Source organism: Arachis ipaensis, chromosome B2 (genome assembly GCF_059453495.1).
Source record: "Arachis ipaensis isolate K30076 ecotype BB chromosome B2, ASM5945349v1, whole genome shotgun sequence".
NCBI lineage: Eukaryota > Viridiplantae > Streptophyta > Magnoliopsida > Fabales > Fabaceae > Arachis > Arachis ipaensis.
The window spans coordinates 47,121,948-47,138,265 of NC_142437.1; the positions used below are offsets into that span (position 1 = coordinate 47,121,948).

A 16,318-nucleotide genomic window follows, 5' to 3' on the forward strand; every position below is an offset into this window, starting at 1 on the left:
CATTCCAAATTACTTACTTAGGATGCAAGAAAGTGCATAAAACCAAATAAAAATAAAGAAAAAGGCTAGTAAAACTAGGCTAAGATGACTTGTCATCAATCGTACTTAATGTATACCTTAACTATTTATGTATGACTAAAGTATGATAAGTACCAACTAAGTATTGTATTTAAATGTTTCAGTTGATGTTCCTTATGTTCATTAAAATACAATGAAGCAGGTTACGATGGCAGTGTTATGATAACCGGACCGGACCGGATCAGTTCGTCCGGATAACCGGCAAACCGGACCCTATATCGGTCCGATTCGGCATTTGGACCATGTAAGGATAAAAACTGGTTTGAACCGGTATATTTAGGCATGAACCGTTGAATATCCAATGAACCTGTACTCTGACCGGTTCGATCATCAGTTCGGTTCTGGCAATAATGTACGATTGTTCAAATCTAATAAAGTACATTGACACAGGTTACAATGACTCGATCACCGTAAAGTACATTCACAAATGTTACACCGGTTAATACATCATAAAGTTCACTGATACAGGTTACGATGGTTCAAATACCATAAAGTACAATGACACAAAGGTAGCAGTGATTCATTTATCATACAAGGCATTGACATAGGTTACAATGCTTCAAATATCATATAAACCTACTGGGCATTATTGTCGGTACCTGGAGGACCTCCCTGATGGCATCTACTACGACTGTGTCCCTCAGCTCCACATTGCCTACACCTCCTCGGACGGCGTAGCATACGTGTGTCCATCTCATTCAAGAAGCGCGTCATCCTGGGCCGACCTTTGGAAACGCGTCTTAGGTACGGGTTCGGTACGAATCGGGGACCATTGTAAGAAGGCCACGTAGTAGGATTCCCTAATGGCCTAAACCTAGCCCGATACACGCGCCTGACCTGGTCCATCTTATATACGTCATGCACATATACCTGCCAATCTAGTCGTTGATTTGCACAACATGCAAACACATGCCGGCAAGGAATCCGGTCCACCTGGAACTCACCATAATCACATCTCTGACGACGGAGGTCAACAACATACTCCACCCTACTTGGCATCTCACGCACTTCAAATACCTCATTCTGCCTGTCAAAGCAATTAACCTGAATGTTTCCTGCTGCAAGCTGATTTGCATGAATTTTGGAGGTCACATGCTCCGTAAAAACATGGCCTGCATTAATCCTCGCCTCCACTTCTGCTCTTTTCCTTGTGAACAACTCGTTAAGTCTGTAGAACGTTGCTTTCACAAGTGCAGTGATGGAGAGATTGCGTGTACCCTTCAAGACTGAGTTGATGCACTCCACTAGATTAGTCGTCATGTGACCCCATCGGTAGCCACCATCGAATGCCAACGCATACTGTTCATGGGGAATATGGTTTAACCAGTTAGTATACGCCTCGCCCCGCTCTCGTAAATGCTGGTAACGCAATTCATACTCACGAACCATCCTCGAATATCCTAAACAATATCAGGTATCAAACAACAAATAAGTTTCAGGACGTATAGATTGTTCACAGTTTCATCAATAACTAGATTTGAAAGATACAATGTTACCTATATTGACGATAAGCTTTTGCAGATAGGGTGCCTTGAATTTTCTCAGAAAGTTCGATTCTATATGCCTGATGCAAAACATGTGGAAAGCTCTAGGAGGTGACCAAGCTCCGTGACTACGTTCCACAGCTGCATTTATGGACTCATGTCGGTCCGATATCAGCCACACACCATCCCGAGTCACAACATGTTGACGTAGGTTACTGAGGAAAAAGTGCCAAGCATCAGAGGTCTCTCCCTCGACAATAGCAAATGCAATCGGCACGATATTGTTGTTACCATCCTGCGAAACGGCCACTAACAAGCAACCCTTATACTTTCCGTACAAGTGAGTCCCGTCCACTTGGACAACTGGCTTATAGTGTCTGAACGCTCTAATGCATGGGTAGTAGCTCCAAAAGACTCGATGCAATACCCGGATATCAGTTACCAAATCATCCCCTTGATATGCAGGCATAGTCTCAAAATGTACGACAGCTGATGGTTCCTTATGACACATGGCCTCGAACCATATGGGCAACGCTTCGTAGGATGCTTCCCAACCTCCAAATATCTTCTCAATGGACTTCTGCTTTGTCAACCATGCTTTTCGATAGCTGACCGTGTAGTTGAACTTCGATTGCACTTCTGCAATAACTGATTTTACCTTTAAAGAGGGGTCAGCCTCAACCAACGGCTTTATGGCTTCGGCAATCGTATTTGAATCCAGCTTGGAATGATCCTGAGAGATGGTTGCTTTGGTACAAGTGTGACTGCTGTTGTACCTCCTAATAACCCAACAGTGCTTTCTACTGATCATGCTAACTCCGATAAGCCAATCACACCCTGACCCATACTATGTACACTTCGCATAAAATGTTAACGGCTCCGACTTATACACACAGTAGTCTACAGATCTTCGGAGGGTATACTCCTTCATCGCCTGAATAACAGCTTCCCTGGAACTGAATTTTATCCCCACGGCGAACTCATCATCTGCGACAAAGGGAACTTCTGCCAAGAAGGCAGCCATACCATAAGTATTTAATACATGATTGTTTAATGACCAAAATTATATATTAAATCATCACTCACGTCATCAATTATGATATACCTAACGTTTACATTACGTTATTAACTAAATCTCCATTACATGAAAATACAAACACATTAAAACAAATTCTCCTCCATAACTAAAAATAAATACCTATACTTCCAGATAACTTCATGAATAATATTATAAATAATCAGTTATGATATCCTAATTAACTAAATAACTAAATAAATACAAATTAACCAAATAACTAAAAATAATTATTAATCACCTAAACAACTACAAATAACTACTATAACGAATGCTCATTAATAACTCCTTATTAGCTAAATAAATACACAGTAACTAAATAACTAAAAAAAAATATTAACCACCTTCATAAATAATCCATAATAAATACTCATTAACTAAATACTCATTAATAAATAAACTAATAAATAATCCATAATTAACTAAGTAACTAAATAAATATAAATTAACTAAATAATCCCTAATTATCTTTCTAAATACTCTAGGAAATACTTATTAATAAAGCCTAATTAACATATTAAATAAATGAATACTTGACCCTAGATACTAATTCACTTAAAGTATTTTTATTTTGAACTTGTCTAAATAACCTCTTTTGCAAATTAAACGAGTACCTGCACTCATATAGTCCGGAAACTCCGGAGCATGCATGGCTTCTAAATCCAAAACTCGCATGAAAGATGGCTCCTCAAATGACTCCTTGTTCGCGAGTGCATTTGGAACGTCTGCCACATTCGGAGCCACACTGCCGTCGGCTGGATCTACATCTCCATCTTCACCGACAACTTCGTAATTGCTTTCGAACTCTTCCTCACTCTCACTATTGTAGTCTTTTCGTAAAATATTTCGGTCGGCCTCAAATTGTTCGAATTCAATGTACAACTCGATGAAGGAAATTTGAGCACAATTTTCAATGTACATTGAAAACATCTCTTGCATGCTTGCTTCGTCGGTTACATATTTGGTCTGAAATTGGATGAATCCACCAAATACTGGTACAGGATATCTGTATAAAATACATGATATTTTTCTTGGCATCTCCGAATCTATCTTCTCACAAATCACTCCTTTAAGCTCTTCAAATGAAATTGTGAAGGGAATAACAACATCTGATGGATCTTCACAAATAAATTTTATTCCTTCAGGTGTCTGCAACAAAATCTGACCAAAATAATATACCTTCAAAAGAACTCTATCATCCATTCTTCCCACTCACTTAAACAAAAATAGAAATTTTACCATCAACTTTTTTCCCAACCCAAGTTACCCCATTACAGACCAGAGAAAGAAGAAGAGAACTCGAACAAGAAGAAGAAAGTTGGATCTGGTCTGCGGTCTTTGGTTCGCACACTTGAGCAACTATATATATACACACACAATTCGGACGGTCCGAGTGGTGTATACCCTAATTCGAAAAAATTATAAAATAATGAAAACTCACGGTCCGATTTCCATTAGTGTAAATTAAAAAAAAAATTTCTACAACCACAAAACGGACCCAGCGATTACTTTAACGAACCAAAAACAAATCAAACAAAGAAATCGGACCATCCGTTTTGCTGGGTCATATCGCACGGTCCGATTTCTCCTATGTGCTAGTGCAAAACGGACCCTCCGATTTGCTTACAAAATTTCCAATACATAGAAATCGGAGGTTCGATTACTTCCTTTCCAAATCTGACAAAACCTGTCCCACATTCGGGTGTAGCACCCCCTCAATCCATATCCCAACACAACACCAACCCCTCCTCCATAACCAAAAAAATGACCCGTGCGTGTGTGCGTGTGTGTGTTTTTTTTTCCTGGCTTGTATTTCAAAATTCTTCATTGATAATTGGGTAGTAAAATATACTTTCGTTTCTAATATTTTTGAATAATATTTTTCATATTTAATTTGATTTAGTTTTATCTTTAATGTTTAAAATAATTTTTTATTTTATTCTTATTATTAGATTTTGGACAATTAGTCTGTTGAGTTTGAAAAACTTAAATTATTATGATGATCAAATATTATTATATTAATTAAAAATTTATTAATTTGATAATTGCTTCAAATTGTTTGGTTGATCGATTTCGCTTATTGTACAGATTTTGCATTGGGCCAGAAATTAATCAAGCCAAAATTGGAACAATAATGACCAGCCTTATATAAATCCATTTTGAATCAAATGGTTAAACAAATTGGGCCAAGAAACATGTGTACAGCCCAAAACAATTTTCTTCTTAGGGTCCGTTTGGATAGGTTCATAAGTGACTTTTTTTAACTTTTAACTTATGAAAAGGTGTAGTATTAATATCAGGTACAATTTTCAAAACAAAATTGTAACTTTCTAAAAAGCTATTTTGGTGCTTAAGGAGAAGTTAAAAAAAAATGACTTCTCTCATAATAAAAAGCTTTTTATCACTTTTCTCCTAAAATAAGTACTTTTAGAACTAAAAAACTAAACACAAAATAACTTATTTATAAGCTACTTTTAATATAAGCATTTATTGTTTAAGCTATTTCTTCAAAAGTAACTTAATTAAGTTATTTACCCAAACTGGGCCTTAGACCAACAAAGCCTTGATCCGAATTGGAAGAAGAGAGAAAGATTCCAAGCAAGCCACGGTTACCTACTACATTGTGGAATGAAATCCAAAATTTAAATGAATTAATTGCTTGCATAGGTAACCGAAACATAAAATTAAATTGAGTTAATTTAGCATTGAAAGCCTTGTATCTTCTCTCTCCTCTCTCTCCTGCTTTTGGTTGTCAATCAGTCAAAAGAAAAAAAAAAACAAGCTATCAGAGAAAAGTTAACAGTGAAGCTATGGAAGAAGAAAAGGTTAGGATGATGATGGCCTTTGAAAAAGGAAGATCCGAAGCAAGATGTGGCTAGATTTTTGCCATTGAAGGCAAGATTTCAAGAAGAGCTTCAAGATCTTTCACGCCAAGAATGGAAAAGAATCTGCCTCAATGAAGAAGCAAATCTCAATGACAAAAGTGTACTTCCATTTTTGTGATTCTAAGAAAGAAGGTAGCTACTGGAGCTACGAAGAGGAAGAAGCAAATATGGAAAGCATGGAGCTGTCAAGGATCAGAGGTTCATCAAGGGTCAGAGTTCTTTCTTGGAGCCAAAGTCGAGATCAATGGCTCAAAGTGAAGGAACTTGATAAGAAGGGTTGAGAGAGGTACATGCATGTTGGTTTTGATTCGGTTTTCCCTCTCTCTTCTCTCTGTCCGAACCGCTGCTGTCTCTGGGTTGGAGAAAAAGTTGCTTGGTTGAACTGGTTTCAACCTTGGAAGCTTCCCCTTCTATATTAAGGGTGAACGGCCAAGGGTTGAGATTAAGGAGAGAAAGCACAGAGTTCTCATATCTATCCTAAGCTAACAGAGTTCTTCTCCCTCAATGGGTTTCATTTTGTTTTCTTTTTCTTGGAGTTGTCTGTCTAGGTCTCATGGTAAAAGGCAAACATGGTGAGGTTTGTAAGAAAAAGCCAGTGAGAGGAAAAAGGCAGTGATCAATACTAGAGAGAAAGCCATAGATGTCTCAGAGTCTCTTTGTACATCTGTATGTTGTGTTTCATGATCCTGTGGGGATTTTCTTGCAAGTTGGGTTAACACTTTGCGGTTGAAAGCTTGGTAAAAGTCTAAGTCAAGTTCAGATTTGGGGATAGAATCTGGATTTGTCCCAGATAGGATTGGGTAGATCCTAGGGAAGAATTGGTATATGTAATCTGATGATTATAGTGAAATTCCATCACTATTATGATGGAGACTGGATGTAGGCTGCATTGCACTTAGCAGCTGAACCAGGATACATTTGGGTGTGATTCTCTCTTTCTCTTCTACTCCTATTCTGTTTCTATTGCATTATAGACAAAAATGAAAAATATCTCCTAACCTGTTACGAGACAAAAAGAAAATGTCTCTTGACTTGTTATGAGACAAAAGCAGAAATATCTCCTGAAGTTTTTTTGAAAAAGAAGAAATTAATTTTCGGCAAAAAGGGGCTAAGATTAAACCCTCCATTCTCTTAGCCACTGATTACCATCATAGTCATTAGTCAATATTTTATTCTAATTTTACTCTTAATTATTTCTTTCTTTCTGATGAACTTTTTTTTAAATTTTACAAGTGCATCGAATCATATCAAGTAATACCATGATGAGTGGGTTATCGTTCTTATGAGGATTAATGGACTAAGCAAGCAATGGTTAACTGATTAATCAAGTTAGACAATTGAAATTCAGGTTTTTGAGGTATTCAGTATCAAAATAGAGAATTAAATGAAAGCAATTTGTAAACGGTTAAGAAAGTAATATGAATAAAAGCGTTAAGGTTTCAGAGATGTTTAAACTTCAGAAAGAATGCTTTTCACTATCTACTTTGAAATATGCAAAGAAGTATCCATGGCAAATTATAGTTAATCAAATCGCGATCCCTTAGTAGTTCAATTTCTCTTAACTTAACAAATCGTCAATTCCTTGATCAATTGGTTATGATAAGTGGTGAGGTATATTTACTAATTCAAAACCACACAATTCTTAAAAACTAAACCTAGTTGATTTTATGTCACTTATCAAACCAGTTTTAAAACTTAAAGAATTATGAGAAGAAGTTTTCAACCTTAATTCCAATAACTAACTTTTCCAAGGTGATAATAGAATTCAATTCGGATGAGAATTATTTTCCAATACATGCAAATCTTTGTGATGATGAACGAAAACTTGTTTTTTAAAAAAATATCAATGTATTAATCAAAAGTAGAAAAGCTATAACATTAGTCCATTTGAATCAACAGGGCTCCTAACCTTCGCTGAGGAGATCAGGGACTCATAATGTGCTGAAAACAAAAACAATGAATTGAAATGGCTGTCGGAAGAGAGCTTACATGTGGGTCTTTCCCCTTTTTAAAAGCTAACCCTAAACCTAAAAATTCAGAATTCAAAACTAAATCAAAGAAAACCGAATCAAAGAAAATCGAATCAAATCTAATCTAATGGATTCTTATCATATAGTTTTCCCTCTCAAATTAGGCTATTGGTAATTCTCTTCACAATTGGCAATCAAGGCTTGATATCATGGGCATGTGCTTAATCTTGGATCATCAAATTAAGTGCTTGACGTTTGGAGAGATTAGTAAAGAATTTAGGAGACCCTGGCAGTTGGCCTATAAGCTGTGTCTAACGCATGGCTTGTGCGTTGAATGCATGACCCAAAATTTGGGATCCTTGAGCCTCTGTTGATGGTGCGTTAGGCATATTGAAGCTTGCGTTGAACGCATGGAAGGTTGCTCAGCTACTGGAGGTTGCATTGAAGGCAAGAGAAGCTGCATTCAACACATGGACATGGAACGTTGAATGCATGGAAGTAGCTGCATTAGACGCATGGTTTGGTGCGTTAAACGCATGGTGGAGGCCTTACTAGGTTGAGCTGCGTTGGATGCAGCTTGGTGGTGCATTGAACGCAGGTGATGGTGCATTCATCGCAGGGTTGGTTTGGTGTAACACCCTATCATCCCAAGCCTTATCTAGTTGTAAAGCGAAGGATAATAGAATGCCACGACAATCCTAAAACATATACAATAATATATATAGAAAGAAGTAGTAATACTAGGATCCCGATATAAGGAACAGGAGTTCAAAGATAGATAAACAGAAGAAACAAATCATGAAGCATTCACACACGATATCTAAAGGCATAGTCATAAGAGATAAACAGAATAAAAGGAGTAAACATGTATATATATATATATATATATATATATATATATATATAAGAGGACTAGTCACAGCCAGTAGAGTTTAGGCCGGCTAGTCGAAATAGAAATACAGCAGAGTTTTTGATGTTTAAAACAACTAATATCCTATCTCTCAGGGTTTTCAAAATACAAGCCTCTACGGCAACAAAATATAAAAAAAGTGAGAGACTACAAAAGTAAATCAAACAGGAAGCTGAACCATCCTCCGCTCTGTCCCTATCCGCAAACTCACCGAGGTAGGTTACGACCTGCATTTGAAAAAACAACAACAACATATGGTATGAGAACCGGAGGTTCTCAGCATGGAAACTGTTCCGAGGGTTGCCTGAAACTGTAGGTCGATCTCGGATGAGATCTTCTGCGCTGGTCGGAACCGATGTGTCCAGCTAGTGAATGGTGGCTGAAGCTGGTGCGTCTGACTTGTTTGGACTGGACGTGCTGCTGATCCTTTGTCACCGAAGGGTGGGGGGTACCTGCAAGAGACTCCGATGCTTAAGTTAGCATGGGTATTAAACAGGTGTTATGTAGAATCAGAGTATGAGTTATACCTGGGTGCTCCAGTGTATTTATAATGGTGAGATGTGACCTTTCGGATAAGATAAGTTAGTTATCTTATCGTATCTTTATCTTTTGAGTTCAGGTCAGCGTATCTTCAACGGAACCGCCTTTATCTCTATAGGCTTGGGTTGCCTTAGAATTTGGGTCGTATTCCTTGAGTTGGGCCCTCCTAGGGGCTCTCCTGTCGATTTGGCCGAGTTCTTCGTAACGAAGTCGGTCCGCTTGACCTTAACAGGTCGGTCGCTGCATCGTCGATCATCCCAGGTCGGATAGCTCGACCCAGGGTATGAACAGTGCCCCTGCTTGAGCTCGGTCTTCTTTGTCGAGGTCGAGTCCTTGACTTCGGTCCTTCTCGTAGCGAAGCCGAACTAAAGCATCTTGTCGACTTCTTTTGTAGCAGCTTTTGAATGTAGAACATTTTCCTCTACAAGCGCGTGCTTTTGTATTAGCGCTTTTTTGGGAATGCAAGCGGTTTTAATATCTGCATTTAATTGACATTTAATTGCCCCGTTTCCCCTAACTTCTCTATTTTTGAATTTTGTACTCAAGAAATGGTTTCTCTCCTTCACTCTTTTCGTAACTTATTCACATTTCATCTTTCATTCTCTTGCTTTCAACTTTTTTATTTTTCTGAAGCTTCTACCTGGAGTTTGCCGTTTTGCGTTTTAGCCTAGCGACGTTTGCTTTGTCACTTCATTTTTTCGTGGGAGAAGGGGTGATTCTGGTTTTCGCTTTTTGCTTCCTTGCTTTTCTTCGCAGTTTTCTCTTATTTCACAGGTTTGACTCTTCTTCCTTCCTTCCTCTACGCCATTTTTGTGTCTGTTTTGAGAAAGTTTGAATCTTTTTGTCTTTTTGCTGATCACTGTGTGTCTTATAGTTTCTCCATCTATTGCTTGATACTTTAAGAACTTTGCATGTTCTATGAATGCTTTTGTATTTGAAGCTTTGGAATGATGACTTTGTTTGATTCTGAAAAAAGGTTGCGTCTTTGACGATTTCTGTTTGGTATGTTCGATGTTGGTGCTTGTTCTTTGCTGATGATTTTTTGCTTGATTTCGAAAAAGTTTGTGCCTTTGCTGTTTTTCCGCTGATAAACTGTAGGAGCAATGCTTTTCCTGATAAATTGTAGGAGGGTGGACCTTTTGCATTTTTGCTTCCTTTGTTTTCTTTCTGGATTTTATTTTGATGAGCGCTGGGATGTAGGCTGTAGAAATAACTTAAAGACCTTGCTTGTTTACTGCCTCCAAGGGATGCCCCAAGACTTTTTGTCTTGAGTTTTGGGGTTTTCCCTTTTTTGTTTATCCGCCTGTCGAGATGTTTTGCCCCTTGTCCGAGATGTTTTTAAGTAATCAATTCTTCTTTTCTTTTTGTAGGATTTAGTTGACCTCATGTCTTCCCGAAATAACGTTGTAGAGATGTCTTCCCAGGTTCCTGCGGGTATGGCCGATTGGGTGGACTCCATGGTTCTCATGTGTGTCTCGCTGGTTGATTCTGAATTTTGTGCTCAGCTTAGGCAGTTTCATAGTGTCTGTAGTAATTCTGGTGATGAGAAGAACTATGAACTTGTCCCTCTCTCTTTTGACGAGAGAGTCTGCTTTTCAACTCGAGATGTTGATGGTCGCCCTTTCTTTTATGCTTGTGATTTTTTCTTTGGTCAGCTGGGTATCACCCTTCCTTTTACCCAATTTGAAACCGACCTGTTATGGTCTTGTAATGTTGCCCCTTCTCAACTTCATCCCAATTCCTGGGGTTTTATTAAAATTTTCCAATTGTTGTGCAATGGTTTTGGTATTCCTGCTTCCCAATCTCTCTTTTTCTATCTGTTTGTCTTGACGAAGCCCGGTGTGGTAAAAAAGAAGTCAGCTTGGGTCTCCTTCCGTTCTACCCAGGGAAAGAAGGTTTTTTCTATGTTCGACGAGTCTTTCCGTGATTTTAAAAACTACTTTTTTAAGGTCCGAGCTGTTGAAGGAGCTCAGCCCTTTTTCCTGGATGAGAATGACGAACCTGCTTTTCCCTTGGAATGGCAAAAAGACGTGAGGGTCTCCAGGAACTCGTGGGAGATGTTGGATGAGGCTGAGCGAGCCTTTGTGACTATCTTCGAAGAACGCTAGGGTCAACCTCCCCGTCTTGACACAAAGAAATTTCTAACCAATCCTTCTCTTCTTCAAACTGAACTGGGTATCTTGTGTTTCCTTTATTATTTGTTTATGTTGCTTGTAGCTGTCTTTCCGACTTGTCCGACTTGTAGTTGAATTTTCTGTTTTATTTGCAGAGGCAAAAGAATAGTGAATCCATGAAAGCTTTTAAGAGGGCGCAGAGGGCGACTGCTGCCAGAAATGTTGCAGCCAAATCGGCTGGGGAGGGGTCCTCCCAAGTGCGCGAGAAGCCATCAGTGCCGAGTTCTCCCGGGGTGAAGAAGGTGATCCCTACACCCCGAGTTCGTTTGGTGGATCCTCACCCTACTTCTGCTGCTCCCTCTGTTGCTCCTCCCAATAAAAAACAAAAGACTGCTGAGCCCTTTGACCTCGATGCTCCTGATTTTAATGCCATTGAATTTGTGGATCAGCAAATCGGTCCCTACGGCGCTCTCTCCATGGACGATGTGTCCATCCTCCGTTACTTGGAATTTATGGCCCGAAATCACGTGAAGATGGCGTATATGACGGCTGCCATATATCGGACTGCTCAGAATCTCCCTCTCCACGCCACTAAAGCGTTTATGGAGGAGGCGAAACAAGAGTTTGATCGGATGAAGGAGTTGAAAGAGGAACTTGAGATAAAGGTAGCCAAGCTGGAGAAGGACTTGAAGAACGAGGAGGCAAGTTCTCAATCACTGGCGGCTTCTTTGAGGTTGGCTGAGGACGCAGTCCTGATGCATAAGGAGAGTTATGTTGCATCTTATCGGGAGGTGATGCGCCTGAGGGGGGAGCTCGACAGTGTCCGGGAAGATTATTCTGAGCTTCAAAGTCTTCTCGTTGGCAGCGTGACTGCTGCTTATGAGAACTTGAGGGAGCAAGTTCAGGTCATTGCTCCCGAGGCCGATCTCACCTCTTTTAGCCTGGACAACGTTGTCAGAGATGGCAAGATTATTCCTGATGATGAGGATGGTGATGATGATGTTGTTCCCCCTGTGTCCTCTGCCAAAGTGTCAACCTCTTCAGTTTCTCCTGCTGCGCCTGACTCGGATTGCTAGATCCTGAACCGGGAGGATGGGACTGTGGACGCTGTGCCGATCCAGACTCGTCCTCTTTCTCCTTGTCCTGATGCTGCCAAGAAGGCTCCTGATGTTTGCTGATCTCTTTCCTGTAGTTGGCACGGCTTGTGGGCTTTTAAAACTTTTTTATTTATTTACTGACGCTTTCCTAGTTGCTTTTCTAGCAACTTTTATTTTGAAAAACAAAAAAAGGTAGCTCGCCATCCTTAGATTTTGCTGGCCTTCGAGGCTTTTATAACTTTTGTAGATTTTATATAATGCCTTTTGTTTTGACATTTTTTCTGTTTTCTGCTGATGTGTGATATCTTGCAGCTCGACCTCCTTGGGTTATTTTGTTGTTTGTAGCTTGAATCCTTTGAGGTTGTGATTGTGGGGTCCAATTTGTGACCAATTCCTTTGCATTGGTCCCCTTTGTTATTGTAATCCTCTTTTCTGGACCTTTGTCGGGTCTTTTTCAAGGATTGCTTTGATAACTTTTTGGTAGTAGGAGTCCGATTTGGTTATGTCGGTCTCCCTTAAGTTATTTGTTGTAATCCTCTTTCTTGGATCTTTGTCAGATCTCTTTCAGGGACTACTTTGATAACTTTTTAGTAGTAGGAGTCCGACTTGGTTATGTCGGTCTCCCTTAAGTTATTTTTTGTAGTCCTCTTTCTTGGATCTTTATCAGATCTCTTTCAGGGACTAGTTTGAAAACTTTTTAGTAGTAGGAGTCCGACTTGGTTATGTCGGTCTCCCTTAAGTTATTTTTTGTAGTCCTCTTTCTTGGATCTTTGTCAGATCTCTTTCAGGGACTACTTTGATAACTTTTTAGTAGTAGGAGTCCGACTTGGTTATGTCGGTCTCCCTTAAGTTATTTTTTGTAGTCCTCTTTCTTGGATCTTTGTCAGATCTCTTTCAGGGACTACTTTGATAACTTTTTAGTAGTAGGAGTCCGACTTGGTTATGTCGGTCTCCCTTAAGTTATTTTTTGTTGTCCTCTTTCTTGGATCTTTGTCAGATCTCTTTCAGGGACTACTTTGATAACTTTTTAGTAGTAGGAGTCCGACTTGGTTATGTCGGTCTCCTTTAAGTTATTTTTTGTAGTCCTCTTTCTTGGATCTTTGTCAGATCTCTTTCAGGGACTACTTTGATAACTTTTCGTTTTGCCCCGACTTGGTTATGTCGGGCCCTTCTAAGTTAAAGTAATCCTCTTTAATAGGGTTGGTCAGACCTCTTTCCAGGGTTTACTTATAACTTGGTTTGACTTGGTTCGACTTCTTAATGTTCGATCAGTCTTTAAGTTATTATTTTAGCGATCCGTAAGACCTCGTCAGGTTCTTTTTTAGATCACTTTCGATAACTTCTTACATTATTCTGTGTTCATCTTTGCCGATTTGTAGAAAGTGGTTGTCATCTCTAGATCGTCCTTTGGGTGAATCGCGTTTTCACCTTTATCGGACGGTTGCCTTTATCGTGATCGTGCAGTGAAATTCTTTTTCACTTTCTACCGATCTGTTGCTTTATAATCGGATGATGAATTCTTCAGATTAATGCGTCTTGAAATCTTTGTAGAATATCTAAAATATATTTTATTTAAAGGAAAAGTGCAAATAGATACATATGGGATTGTCTGAGTCTCAACTTGGTGCCTCATTAAAAAAACCTTTTCAGGAAAAAGAGTGCATCCAATGATGAGATCTTTTATCTCTTCTTAACTGTAGTACCTTCTTAGGTTGCAAGCGTGCGATGACCTGGGAAGCTCTCGTCCATTGAGTTCAGACAGTCTGTAGTAGCCCTTTCCAAGTACTTCTACAACTCGGTAGGGTCCTTTCCAGTTTGCTGCCAGCTTTCCTTCTCCTGGTCGAGTTGTTCCGATATCATTTCGGATTAGGATGAGATCATTCTCTGCAAAACTTCTCGGCACTACCTTTTGATTATATCTGGAAGCCATTCGGCGCTTTAGAGCTTCTTCCCTGATCCGAGCTCTTTCCTGGATCTCGGGTAACAAGTCGAGTTCTTCTCTCTGAAGTTGGGAGTTTGCTTCCTCATTGTAGTGAACTACTCTAGGCGACCCTTCCTCGATCTCTACTGGGATCATCACCTCTATTCCGTATGCTAATCGGAAGGGAGATTCCTTCGTGGTGGAATGTGGCGTTGTTCGATATGCCCATAGGACCTGTGAAAGCTCTTCTGCCCAGGCTCCTTTTGCATCTTGTAATCTCCATTTTAATCCGGCTAGTATGACTTTGTTAGCGGCTTCGGCCTGTCCATTGGCTTGTGGATGTTCAACGAAGGTGTACTGGTGCTTTATATACAAGTCGGCTACTAGTTTTCTGAAGCCTGCATCTGTGAATTGAGTGCCATTGTCTGTGGTTATTGAATATGGAACCCCGAACCTCGTGACAATATTTCTATATAAGAATTTCCGACTTTTTTGAGCGGTGGCATTGGCTAGGGGCTCTGCCTCGATCCACTTTGTAAAGTAATCTACCCCTACTATGAGGAATTTAACTTGTCCTAATCCCTGTGGGAAGGGGCCGAGGAGATCGAGTCCCCATTTTGCAAACGGCCAAAGTGAGGTCACACTGATGAGTTCTTCTGGAGGGGCGATGTGAAAGTTGGCATGTTTCTGACATGGTGGACATGTCTTTACAAATTCTGTGGCTTCTTTCTGTAGAGTTGGCCAATAAAATCCTGCTCGGAGTACCTTTTTGGTGAGAGCTCGTGCTCCGAGATGATTGCCACAAATGCCGCCGTGTATTTCTTCTAGCACTTCCCTTGTGTTGGAGGTCGGCACGCATTTTAGTAAAGGTATTGAGATTCCTCTTTTGTACAGGATGTTGTTTATGATGATGTAGTACTGTGCCTCCCTTTTTAACCTCTTTGCCTCCTTTTCTTCTGTAGGAGCGTTCCTGTTTTGAGGTAGTTGATTATGGGGGCCATCCATCCTTGGTCCTGACTTGTTATAGTCAGGACTTTTTCCTCTTCCGAGATTGACGGGTTCTGCAATATTTCCTGGGTGAGGCTTCTATTGTTGCCCCCTGGTTTGGTGCTGGCTAGTTTTGAGAGTGCGTCAGCTCGGGCATTTTGTTCGCGGGGTATGTGACAGATCTTATACTCCCCAATTTGTCCGAGCTGTTCCTTGGTTTTATCCAAATATTTTTCATTGTGGGATCTTTGGCTTGGTAGCTCCCTGTTATTTGTGATGTGACCACTTGTGAATCGCTGTAAATGTTGAGTTTTTGAGCTCCGACCTCTTTAGCCAGCTTCAAAATAGCTAATAATGCTTCATATTCCGCCTGGTTGTTTGAGGCCGGGAACCCGAACTTGAGGGAGAGCTCAACTTGGGTTCCTTGGTTGCTTTCTATTATCACGCCCGCACCGCTTCCAGTTTTATTTGAAGAACCGTCCATGTAAAGATTCCATTCTGTGGGGGTTTCTAGGGCATCTGTGAATTCTGCGATAAAGTCGGCCAGATACTGTGATTTGATGGCCGTCCGAGCTTCATATTGGAGGTCAAACTCTGACAACTCGACTGCCCATTGTAGAATTCTGCCTGCTAGATCTGTTTTCTGCAATATTCCTTTTATGGGCTGATTAGTTCGAACCTTAATGGTGTGAGCCTAGAAGTACGGGCGGAGTCGTCGAGATGTTAGGATAAGAGTATAGGCAAATTTTTCTATTTTCTGGTAGTTCAGCTCGGATCCCTGTAGTGCCTTGCTAATGAAGTAGACGGGTTGTTGCCTATTTTCGTCTTCTCTGACTAGTGCTGAGGCTATTGCCCGGCTCCCTACTGCGAGATATAATATGAGCGGTTCTCCTTCTCGTGGTCGAGATAGGATAGGTGGCCGTCCTAAGAACTCCTTGAAGTCTTGGAAGGCTTGCTCACATTCTGTCGTCCATTTGAACTGTTTTCCCTTTCTTAAAGTAGCATAGAAGGGGAGAGATCTTATCGCAGCTCCTGCTAAGAATCGGGATAGGGCGGCCAATCTCCCGTTGAGTTGTTGTACTTCTTTGACACAGGTTGGGGTCTTCATGTTGAGTATGGCTTGACATTTGTCTGGATTTGCTTCAATTCCCCTTTGTGTGAGCATGAAACCTAAGAATTTGCCTGCTTCTACTGCGAAGGTACATTTTGCGGGATTGAGTCGCATGTTGTGTTTCCTTATGGTGTCAAACACTTGAG

At 40.2% G+C, this 16,318-nt stretch overlaps 1 protein-coding gene across 1 annotated transcript; it reads right to left on the reverse strand.

The window, feature by feature from the left end:
* Positions 1 to 221: 221 nt before the first annotated feature.
* LOC107627210 (uncharacterized) lies at positions 222 to 2,373 on the reverse strand. Its single transcript, XM_016330062.1, has 4 exons — positions 1,575 to 2,373; positions 659 to 1,478; positions 474 to 537; positions 222 to 419 (listed from the first exon to the last, which is right to left on the reverse strand). The coding sequence occupies exons 1-4, from the start codon at positions 2,371 to 2,373 to the stop codon at positions 222 to 224; spliced, it is 1,881 nt and encodes a 626-aa protein (XP_016185548.1).
* Positions 2,374 to 16,318: the final 13,945 nt, after the last annotated feature.